The sequence below is a fragment of the Homalodisca vitripennis genome, chromosome 2 (genome assembly GCF_021130785.1).
Source record: "Homalodisca vitripennis isolate AUS2020 chromosome 2, UT_GWSS_2.1, whole genome shotgun sequence".
In the NCBI taxonomy this organism is placed as follows: Eukaryota; Metazoa; Arthropoda; class Insecta; order Hemiptera; family Cicadellidae; genus Homalodisca; species Homalodisca vitripennis.
Window position 1 is genome coordinate 124,238,667 of NC_060208.1, and position 13,125 is coordinate 124,251,791.

At 31.1% G+C, this 13,125-nt stretch overlaps 1 protein-coding gene across 1 annotated transcript; it reads right to left on the reverse strand.

Annotated features, from left to right (window-relative positions):
• Nucleotides 1-550: 550 nt before the first annotated feature.
• LOC124354674 (facilitated trehalose transporter Tret1-like) lies at nucleotides 551-9,944 on the reverse strand. Its single transcript, XM_046805305.1, has 7 exons — nucleotides 9,788-9,944; nucleotides 6,756-6,891; nucleotides 4,611-4,996; nucleotides 3,531-3,723; nucleotides 3,067-3,254; nucleotides 1,792-2,045; nucleotides 551-1,068 (listed from the first exon to the last, which is right to left on the reverse strand). The coding sequence occupies exons 1-7, from the start codon at nucleotides 9,842-9,844 to the stop codon at nucleotides 819-821; spliced, it is 1,464 nt and encodes a 487-aa protein (XP_046661261.1). The 5' UTR covers nucleotides 9,845-9,944; the 3' UTR covers nucleotides 551-818.
• Between the last annotated feature and the right edge of the window lie 3,181 nt (nucleotides 9,945-13,125).

The window sequence follows — 13,125 nt, forward strand, 5'->3', positions numbered from 1 at the left end:
ATTAAGCAGATTTTAAGGATCAGAGTTTCAAAATACAATAAGTTTTATATAATGTTAAATATAATAGCATTGATAATGTTATTTTCTGCATAAGAATGTAACATAATTTAAAACATTAGATAATAATATCAAATAGATCAGAATAAAATGGAATTAAAAGCAATAATAAGTAATCTATATGTGGAAAGTTGTGTGATAGTTTGCCCTTTTCTTCTGAACCAAATTTAAAAGAGAGGGGTGTATATAATTGAATCAGGTAAAAATTTAAAAAATACAAACATTTTGCTACAGCTTTGTAAGAAATTTAATATATATTGATTCACTATAAATGTATAAATTAGTTTAAACAATAAAGTGATTGCCTTGCATATCCAATTATATTAAATACATTTATAATTATAATTATTAATTTAAAAGAATAGACTATTACACCGGACTAGATCACTTGACTAGATTTGCCTAAATTTAGGTTTATAATATTGAAAGTATTAACGTTATACAGAACATTTATTCGCTGGTTTCAGTTATATTTTCAAATAAAACTATAAAATAATTTAAAAGAATTAAGTAATTTATTTACAAAATACAATTATACAAATATCAACAGTAAAATGTTTGTAACAGATTTTCCACTTCTTATAATTTCCGCAAACTTTCCTGGCCTTTTCTCCGTCTTTACGTTCTTATTATTACGTTCTTCACTGTCTCAAAAACAACAAGAATCTTCTTTCTTGTGTCAGATTTCTATCCTCATTCACTCCATATCCATAATAAGTGGTTAAAGTTCTTCATTGTCTTTGAATATTATTAAATCCTATCTAAGAACTCCGGTACTGCTTTGAATTTCGCCTCTCACTGAATTTCCTTTCGATCTCCTCCAAACTGACACCCTCTGTCTCTGGCAAGTCCCAGTAGAGGTAAATGAACCCTAGGACACCCACAGCACCGTAGAAGTAGCACGCCCCTGAGATGTCTACCAGTGATACTAAACTGTAGTAAGTTTTGGTGGTGGTAAAGAAAAGGCCGTGAGCAACTGCTCCACAGATACCTCCAGCCATTCCACGAGCTCTAAAAAAAAAGAAAAATACCTTTAAAACCCCATCATCATAAATACATTTCTTAATATTATCTATTACTAATAGTTATACCGTGACTTCGCAGGCCATTTCATTTTTAAATATCCCACCCAGTTGAGTATAAAGAAAGTTTGATTTTGACATATCCCTTGTATCTAACTGAAGAGGCATTTCTGTAGTAATACACAGTACCAGCATTCACTAAGGTTCAGTATTCTAATGGATATAATGCCAATAGAATGATGCATGAAATACCATACTACATTCGATATAAATCATAGTATACCGTGTAACAGTACTGTGCTCACAAACATTTTAGTTTTAAATATTTTTCCTTAATCCGTAAAAGCTTACAAGAAATATATTTGAGACTGTTCTTTCTTTGCTAAGCAAAGACTATTAAATTTTAAATATTTTTTATCAAATAAAAAACTAATTCCATATAAAATAATAATAATTAAAAAATAATAATAAAAATTTAAATTTTTAAAATTTAATAGTTTTTGCTTCGTAAGGAAAGAGGAGTCTCAAATATATGACTTTTTAACGTTTATGGATTAAAGAAATAAAACACATTTTGTAAGCACAGTATTGTTACGCGGTATATTGTAATTTGTGTGTGTGTGTGTGTGTATGTGTGTGTGTACACATAGAATTCTTCTCCAGAGAATTCTACAAAATAAAATATTACATCTCATTGTCCAATGAAATTTACCTGAGAGGAAAGAGTTCCATAATGAGGATCCATGGTATGATAATGATACCCAAAGGGCCGGCAAAGTAAGATATACAGAAGAGAATGACGGGGATCCAAGGATAGTCTGGACGGAGTGTGAGGTAAACGCCCAGACCCAGACAGCAGAATGTGCAAAGCCCAAGGGAAAGGAAGGATAAATGACGTTTACCCATTAACTTCATGGCTATACCACCGCAGATTGCCCCAACTGTCTGCAAACCTCCGCAAATTGCCTGAAAATAAATGTTTAAGTTAGTAAAACTGTTTCGTATATGTATATTTATTATTTACAGTTATAAGTTATTCATATTTTCCATGTACTATGTATATGGTGGGAAGGGTTCATTCAATTTGAGTGACACAAATGTCTTATGCCGGAACGATGTAAAGGTACGTTTTTAGCTTCTTCGTTGCCAACTTTATTCTGATATCTTCATACGAACATGACTCTAGGTTCCGGGAGTCATGTCTGACACAGCATCAGATACCAGACGGTACAATATAAAGATCTAGAGCTAAATTTAACATTCCTATGTACTATTGTCTCTAGAAAGAGATCAGAAATGTCTAACCTGTAATTTACCCGTATTATTTTCTTCAAAATTATATTATTATTATTTGCATCTTTAGGTATAACTAAGTTGAAAAGTGATTCCCGTATCTGTGTTATTTTTTTAGCAAGGCTATACATTTAACGCCTTTCACTTTCACCGTGTCTATGGATCAGACTGTCAATATTTCACCTTACATTTATTTTGCGATTTAATTTTTGTAAAAGTGTTACAATTTAAAAATAAATATTTCTAAAAATTTCACCAATCGATTACCCCCCAACAATAAATTGTTCAATTGTTCAGAATATCGAATATGAAGAATTTTGTCATTTATATTATTTAGATAGTAACGTGTAAATTCTGTTCATCATTAAACCGCAGCAGATTCCTTGTCTGTGAATGATTTCTATGAAATGGATACTAGAACTCATCTCATCATCAGATTAGTTTAAGAAAGAATGTTTTAATACCTTTAATATAAACCGTTTACATTCCTAGAGACGGTAACATTTTTGAAAGTAATATATAAATATAGCAAATAGTCTTATTACTAATAGAACTTTGATAAAAAAATACTGTTGAATTTACCTCGAAATAGTCTCATGTGAACAGTTTTCTGTTTTTAATTATTATATTAATTTAAGTTATGTGACCTCTGATACATTCTTTATTAATACAACTATGAGGCTAGTAAACTTACAAGTACAGCATGAGGTTGCATAGGCGAACCGATTATTTCTAGTATTTCTATGAAGAAAGGTCTCATGCCCCAAAGTGAGCTGCAGGCCATGATTATGAAGTATAGAAACACTATACGGAACGCTCTCCGGACCCCGGGCTCCATTAGCAACTGCAGACGACTTGGGACCTTCGTGGCTTCAGGAGATTCTGTAAAGTTTACGTTAATGTCATTATAGTTCAACTACTTATGCATACATAAAAAAATAAACTGACTTAAATGATAATTAAAACTATTGTATTTTACAATTGCAATATACAATAGTTTTTTTTGAAATATAAAAACAATTCAAAGGAAAAGCATTAAACTAATGACATTTCCCGTATAGGGAAATTACATGCTTCTGTTAAATCATATGGTACGGATTGGCCGACTAGTAGTTTACTGAACAGAGTACGGTATTTTTCCGTGCCTATTCAAATTACCTTTGGTAGGTACAGCCGCGTATTCCACACTGTTAACCAGTTTCACGCTTTGGCTTTCCTTGACATAGTCGACAATAGCGGCCAGTTCGTGCTTGACGTCCTCTGGCCGCACCCACCCTCTGAGCCACTGGTAGGCCTTCTCTGCGTCCCTCACTCTTCCCTTAGTCACCAGCCAGGCGGGAGAGTCGGGCACCTGGAAGTGATTAATTAGAATGATTTGTGTTAACACTTTGAGTGATTTCAACTAACTACGCTTTAGCGCGTTACGTATGTGCCCATGGATATATAATAACTACGTAAGACATAGATCCAGAAGTTTAGGTGATCTTCGCGCCCCTACGCGTACATACTGTCACATGCGCACATACCTTCACACGCGCAGCCTGGCCTACCTGCCGTCACTTTTGCTTCGACGACGCACATACTAAAGTCTGCACTGCTAATGTTTTAAACTTAGGTTAATATTCTTAAAATGTTGTATATCTGCATTTTATTTCATGAAACGTAAAGAATATATGAACTTTGTAACATCCTGCACTTTCAATATACAGGTATTACCATTTTGTTAATCATAAATTAAAAGATAATACTTAAAAAATTTATATATTTATGTTAAATATTAAACATATAAATTAATCACTTTAGTTATTAGATTACCACTACGCTAAGTTTGTTGTAATTTTGTTATGTTGTGCATCTTTATTTTGTAATAAGCATGTAACTGTAAGAAAGAGAGAATTATAACTTTTAATATCCACATTGTCAAATGGTCTAAGTTTATATGAAAAAAATAGAAAAAATGTAGTGAAATAGATGCTTTTATAATCCTTAACAAAATATTTAATATGGCTGCTTATGGGCATAGTTGTATTTTGCTTAACGAATGTATTTATATATAAACTTCAAATATAAAAAACATTTATTGTTAACGAATTTGAATTAATTCTGTTTTTTAAGGATTTTTTAAAGGAACGTGAAGTAAATGATTACTTACTACTTAGAATAGGAACGTGATAAAATGACAGTTATGCTGTATATCATTACTTTTCTAGAAATTGAAAATTATAAACAGGTACTTACAAATGCTAAGGCGATGAAGGCGGCTACTGGTCCTAACATACTGAACAGAACAACAGATCGCCAGTCCATGACAGTCGACATTGAATTTAGCACCATCAAGCCAAGATTGTAGAAAACTCCTGAGAAACTAGTCAGTATACCGCGAAGTCTTGGCTGAGTGATCTCTCCGATATAGGATAAGATTGGGGCTTCCAGGAACCCCATGGCGATACCCATAATGATCTGAGCTATGAAGAGATGTGCCGTTCTTGTAGCAAAATAGATGATGATCCAAGCTATAAGATTAGGAATGTTGACAGCCATTAGGCACTTTTTCCTACCCAAGATGTCTTGGAGGAAGGCTGATACACCGCTGCCAAGCGGCTGCATGATGTACACCACACTCCCTGCAAATTCATGACATTTTAGCTAAGGATGATGTGTTTAAAGATAAATATAACTACATAAATTAAAATACGGGTAGTTTAAACTATTCTTCCTTACTCATTAAGTGCTTCATATTTTACTGAAAGTAATTTGGGAATAACATAAAAATATTTATCAAAAATTCAGTATTAACATTTTTTACACTTTTACGAAATTCTATAAATCCATTACATAAATAGTTTTATTCTATAATAATACGAAAAAACATATCCTCTACAAAATGTCGACCGTTAAAGGGTTAACATTGATGTTATTTTAACAACTGTCATCTTGTAATGGATACACCTTACGAAGTGTTTTTCACTGCATTATGTTCAAATAGTAAAAGCTTTCAAAATGATATGCGCTGTCATCGAAAATCAGATTTACCTCAATTTAATTGCGTGGTAGTTATCATATAAGAATAGTATTTAAGACAGACAGTGCAATATTGTGAAAAGTTTGTTGATTTTGTAAGCTGTAGTTTAAAAATATTAATGCATTTCCATATGTTTAAACACGATGTAAATATAAACCATAAAAACAGATAGTTACCAAATCAGTGTCCCTAAACTGTTTTACGGTTAAAACAAAGGGAATGGAGATAAAGAGTTACGACCAAGGTCAATAAAGCACATGCTGTCCCGCTTCCTTCTCCATCCATCCACAAGTGGTCACAAGCGGATGTTACACAATGGCTGTGATGCAGTCCACTTGCTGGTACAATACTCGTCTCGTGAAAATTAGTGACCTAGAGAATATGTACTATGTGCATAGAGAAGAGCGGAAAGTTATGCATGTGCGGTTTACGAAACTTTGAGGTTAATATCCTGAGGTTAATATACTTGAGGTCCAAAACTTTGAGGTTAATATAATTTAAAATATGATTTTGATAATTTTATTGTTCACAATTAACAACAAATATCAAAGCAGTCATTTGTATACTAATTAAAACATTTCCTTTTCACGAAAGAGGCAAGAAAGAAAATACTTTGCGATTTTACTATATTTAAGCCGCAAGTATCTTTGATTTTGCATGAAATGTGCTTACATTTACTATTAATTGCTGCCTCCGCAGGATTACGTTTATCAGTAATTTGGCAGTTTAACAAAATTCTTACACTTTCTAGTGTTCCTAGTTATACTTAAGATACTATTATACTGAAGACAAATCAAATTCGAATGATGGCTTAGTGTTAAAATTATAGATAGGTATCATGTGTTTTAGATACAAAATATAAGATATATAAAGTGCTATTATTACAGGGAAGAAAAATAAAATTTAAAAGGTTTTTAACAAAGTAATTTCTTCTTGGTAGATGTTTTTAATAAATGGAGAGTTCCTAGTTATGGAAATTAGTGAAGGTAAACACAATAAACTCTATGTTAAACTTAGTGTAGTAGATTGATTTTTACTAAGATACTTTACATTTTTTGCAATAGATTTATTAAATGAAAAGTTTTGGTAACTAAAGGTTTATGATTGTTATTACTTTAAATTATTTAGACAAATTCAATTCAATGGTGACCTCTTCTTCATATCCAACTACATTCGACCGTAACAATTACTTTGTAGTTGTACTGTGTGAATACACTGATAAAATATTTAAAATATATATATATATATATATATATATATATATATATATATATACACACACACACACTACGGGTATCATTACCAAACAAGCATAAAAGGCTGATTTATTCGATTACTGAACTTTATTTATTCGAACCTACCGAACCAAGACGCTGCGGTCTCTGTCATTCCGAGAGGTGACGGATCATTTCTTAAAGCACCGATGACAATTGTCGGCATTCCTATGACAAATCCTATACTAAACGACAGCAAACTGAACGTCAGCGTCGCCACAATCTGTAACAAGGTATATAATCATTAAAGCTTAAAATCCACTCAGAATTATATCTTAAACACATCTCTATTAATTTCTGTAAAACGCACAATCTGACTGACGATTGTTGAGCTCTCTCTAGTTTAAGAAAGCTCTACTGAATACTTACAGTTTTGAGGAGTAAGCAGTAGCTTCTTGTGCTTTTTAATACGTAATAATTGTTATGGTGCACTTAATATTTGATATCCTAAGTACTAAAGTGATGTTTTTTCCTCAAAACACTACAGGTTTTACACACAATTATACAATATTTATTTAAAGTCCCATAATTACGGGGCATAGCAGGGTGAGTTAAGTTTCCAAATTATTTTACGAGAAAGAATGTATAACGTGATTCTGCATTTATTGTTATATCGGTACTCTGTTCACTGAGGTGTGTATTTATTTTATATCAGTTAAAAAGAATTTTGAATCAAATTAAATAAACTTCGTAAGTCTAACATAACTGAGAGTACGCTTTATCAGGAAAATGCATATCCCTTATTTAATATAGCATTACAATTTTTGTAGAAAAATGTTTAGAGTTACTGATAATGAAAGACATTAAACCAATACACTGATCCTGTATGAGCCTAAATTATATTCATAATCTAAGAAACTCTACTATTTAGATATCCATTAAGGCAACTCCAGAGATATTAGTTAGATATCAAAAAGCAGTTTTATTATTTGAAATAGGTCTAAACGGTTTCCCGCTTCCCGCAACCATGTTTAAAGATACCGAACATATTCAGAATATTTCAGCGATAAAAAAGACATATTTTCCAATGTACTGCAATCATAATATATTCCAACCATAATACACAGTTAGAAAATGATGAAAGATTTTTTTAAATGTTAATACATTTTGTTACGTAAATTATGAAACCTTGTATTTAAAGTTCAAATACGTTACTTCTTCTCAAAAAGTAATTCTTTTACTAAAAGCACTTTTTCAAAAATTCACCCAACTCTTATGAAATGATTACATATTCTATTAATTTGATTTTTACATTTCAGCAAGTGATAACAAGGTATAATCTCTTGTCTAACAAGTGAAACAATTAGTTTAATCTGTGGCGCTAGAATTAGTGTGCGTCAGATAAGATACCGTTTTACTGTCCTATATAAAGATTGACATAGAATAAATACGATTAAGATAGCTCTTACAAGCTACGAGTAACATTTTTGGCTTATCGGGTATTTAGCTTCAAGGTTAAAGCAATAACAAGCTTTCGTATTTTTGTTTACTTTTAAAAATAATATTACACATTCATTTTTAATCTTATTTTGTACTGTTACTTCTGTAGCTTTATGAAGAATGTAACAGGTGCAGGTATTTAAACTAAAAGAACAATTGTGAAAAATGTTATGGTTTTTATTGTACTTCTTAATTTTTACCTATTCAATAGGAATCTTCGTGTTATATTCTTCGTAAGTTGTTGAAGAATGATTTACCTTTACTAATATAATTGAATAAATATATTCTTAAATTATAGTCCGTTCATTTCTGTTATTGTTTGACAACAAAATAGATAAATAAATAAAGAATAAAATCAAGAATTCAAACAATCAAACTGGTCCCAACAATATTACTTCTGCCACTACATAAAGTTTGGTCCTTTACGTAACTTGCAGAAGCCGTATTGTATGGTTGTCACGTGTAGTACCTGTAGTTGCACTTATAATTATTATCATTTACTGTTTAAAACTGATATTATTTATTCTATAAGTCCTAATAAAGTCTGTCAGAGGCTAATATGAATCCTCTAACTCAAAACTCCATTCAAAATAGTAGACCATAATAGAGAAAACTATCATTTAGTCGTGAACCAACTTCAACAATCACATCGGAATTTCTATCATATCATGCAAAATTTAATAGAGTAATCGAATAATTATTGCTATACTTGAGGGACCAATATTTGTAAAAATGAACTTCTAAAATTTAATTAAAATTTATCCATTAGAAGGAGCTTTGTTTCAAAATAAAAACTCTATAGAGTAATAATTCTCTAATGCGTATAAAATTTAAAGATTTGATTAATAGAAGATGGAGAATCACGTAGATTCGCACATCGTCTTGTCTGTCTACTGTTAGTTAAGATTACTGTACAAAAGGTACGTTTGAAACAGTGCATTTTGAAGTGATCATCCTACCTGAACGAATTATTATGCTTCAATATATCTAGAAACTCATGCTGTGCTTTCTGTAAGCTTGTATCCATTTAAAGATAGTACTATTAGTATCTTTATTTGTACCGTCAAAGGAATTATAAACAATACGTGGCTGGCGGGATGCAGTGTGGGGTGAAAGATCCTAAGGTTTGGTAATTTCTTACTACTTTATAGACTTATTTTGATGCTAAAAATATTTCCGTGTTACGTTCAAAATTCTAAAATAAGTTTCTGGTAACCAAAGCGGTCACATTTTAGTGAAATTCAATGGCCACAGAAAATCACATATCCAAAAATAACTCCCTCCCACTCAAAACTATTAGCATTAGAATTTTTTAGAATTTACAAAGATATTGATCGTAAACATATTTTCTCGTACACAATGATAACTAATCAGTCACGTTCGTATGAATTGATAACTATCATTACTAGTTTAATAATTGAAGTGATGTTAATCCAAATAAGAAACCAAACATTGTTTAAATTATAAATGCTATTAGAATTTTACTTACAGGTAAAAAAATATTTTGGAACTTAATGTTATGCACCAGATAATAATTTGACTTTCAAATAAATTTGAAATTTTTTAATCTGAAACAATATAAAGTACTGGCTAACACAAAGCCAGTACAAATCTAGCTGAACTTTTTAATAGCTAAGAAGATATTTTTAAATTATACTAAAATTAAATAGAAACATTACCTGAGCGAAAGTGGAGCGAAAGTTATCAGTTTTGTCCTTGTTGTCGTAGACAGTCATGATGGCTCACTGAGGTGGCGGTTGACCGAGTCAGAGAAGGGGCACTGGCGAGCTCTGACTGCCAGTGAAGCTCACCTCACACCGAACTGATTAGATTATATATAGCGCAAGCAAAGTCACGGATTATACCAAGCAGTGATGACTTGCTACTTTCTGCAGAAACGCGATTAGAGTATAAGTGCTTCCAATCTACTAGAGATATTATATATATCTAAATCAGTTATTGCAGTTTAATCCAATACCTTACAAGATACACGAAGTTTACAAGTGATGCTGTCTCATCGTTCCTGCTATTACACTTCATGGAGCTGACGAGCCAGAAGTTTCAATGGTCCTCCTGTCATGAGTTTACTTATATCTGGTATTTGAGTTTTTAGGAATTGTTATCAATATTGAAGAATACTTCAATGTAGTGACTATTGAAGAAACAATGAACACTACATTTGAGGGAGTTTTTGAGTTCAAAGTTTGGTTTTCTAAGTACATTTCACTCTTCAGAGACATGAATGTTGAAAGGGATCGTTACAATCTTCTTTGTTACTACTAACTTTTAGACCTTTTAAGACGGACGTCGTTTTCAAATTTAAGAATTCAATTCTGCGATAGTGTTCGAATTCAGTCGCTTCATTAAGTGGAAAGTGAAATGGAGCTTAACGCAACATTCACATTTAACATATCCCTCCCACCATAACTTCCTTAGCCTTAGATATGTACCTTTGCCAAATAATTAAGTCAAATCCACGTTACGCGCGGCCAAATACATGCACAAATTGTAATGTGCCAAGGATCAACAATGCGAGGAGCATCGAACTTGTCAAAGACCTAGCAAATTAATAAACATACCAATTAGTGTTGGCTAATATTGCAATTCACTCGTATTTGGTAGTGAGCTGTAATATTCTGAACGATAAGTTTAGCAGCCTCCTAAAAATAAATGTGTACATAGCATTTCACCCTTAGTTGCGACTTGTGATATTTGTGACTTTATAATATATGACATATGATTATGAAATACTTGAAATTACTAGAAAAAACAGGACTAATTTAATAAATATTTGTTCACAAAAAGTACTTCCTACACTGGGACACGAATTTGTTACTCTGTCTTGCTGACAATATACACATCCATAATCTTTTTGATTACATCATTTTGTTATATGTAAATTACTAATAAAACATAACTAAACTAACCTTTTAGTTTGATATGTAAAAGAGCTTGCAATTTTCTTCTTTAGAAGTTCATTTTTTCAATACTTTGGTAATTATTATTACAAATTAGCCTAATAGTGATAATTTTTAATTATTATTCATTAATAAAAGATAAAAATTATGCTAATAACTACAAATGTTTATTATAACTAAATTTTAAGATTAAAAAATATAAAGGTAATACGATTACGCCTTTGATATTAGTATATAACGAAAATCTAACCTTATACCGAATTATACACTCAGTCATGTTTTATACTTAATTTGACAAATTCCGTTAAAGACCGTATGAAACACCTTTACTGGTACAAACTCCACTGGAATTACGAAACTTGACACTTTAAAATACGATACACATTTGTGCACATTATGGTAACTATCATCCACAAACCCAATGAAGGTTCGCCCCTGTCTGGTTTATACCTGCCAGTAGGAACGATTATGGAATACATAGCAAAACCAGAAGCATTTATTCTACATTTGGACATATCATTATATGTCCAGTAGCTCTAAGATTTTGCAACGTGAATAAGTTACCAAAATATAACATTGAGTACTACATGATTGTTTGCCATTTTGCCCTATTTCTTTTATAAGATTATATTTTGGAATTATTTCATTAGATGGGATATCAATATTTCACACATTAATTATGCTATTTTCTGTCGCATTACATATAAAATCACCATTCCTTTAGTTATTTTGCATGTATAAAAAAGTGGGACTTTTATACAGTTGGATTTGCTTCGAGTTCCTAAATGAATAATTTAAAACAATTAAAAAGTAAAATAATTTAAATTTTATTTTACATTAAAACGTTCTACAAATTATATTTCTCTTAAACTTTTCTATAACTTAATTCCTTTTTGCGTTACCAGCTGTAACATGGATTAGGCTGATAGTTTTGTATGGACTCCTAAGATACATTTGAGTAACCTAAAATAGTTTTTACTAGATGAAGTTTTACATTTACACAACATGTTTTATTTGCGTACGACTAGATTTGGAAAAGCATTGTTTGAAGTTAAAAAAATTATAAACCACTTTCTTGATGAAGTTTAACGACTTTAATGTATTTAATGCTTGAGGGTGGAAGAGTTAAATGTATTACGTAACAAAACGCAGGTATTACATACTGTGTTATAAGACAACAATATTCTTATATCTGATTACTCTGTTAAATTGAATTTTATAAGTATAATTGTTTTTAAGTCCTATTCAACAATATTCTTAAAGTAACATTTATTTTACTACCGTTATGAAGCTGAAAGTAGTTTTGTAGCAAAAGCTGGAATAGTGGCCCTTCATGTTCCTTAATGGATAATTATTACAGTAATTGTCAAAGACGTAGGTTCCTTTGTTCTCATTTTATTCATAACTTAAACACTGAGAGTAACACTTTTGCTTCGAGTTAATGCTCCACATTTGTTTTCTTCTTCTTCTTAAAATTATTAACGATACTTGATTTACAAGCATTTAAAAAGAATATGCTAAATAGTACTTTGATGTTTTAATATTGTGGTGTAATAGCTACACACGGCCTTGTACGCAACTTTTTTAAACATAATTACTTAGTCTTCTTAGTAAAATCATTTATGATGTAATATAATTGAATAATATAAATAGGTAGGCCTATGTATCTGAATACTTATTATTTCAGTGGACATGGTTAAGAAATTCAAAAGGTTTCCGATACAAATTTACAGGTTAATTGTTGTTCTGCGAATGTATAATGCAAACCATTCAGAGGTCTGTTCATTAAGGGTTAATAACAGAGTTGAAATAGTACTTATAACGCAGTAAGATTGTTTAAGTTTGTAAGTATTATAATTATTTTTAAATCTGCAAAATATTTTTGCATTTGAATATTGATTTCTGGATTGGTCTACCCATTCTCGACATTAGCGTTTGGCAGCACATTTTTATTTATAAGAAGATTAAAACATGATTAGCGAGACTTAAATTTTTAGTCCACTAAAATTTTACTATCCCTTTTATACTGATGTACTAAAACAATTTGCCTAACATAGATATGAGGCCCAGAAACAATGATCTTGCGGAACACAAAGCTG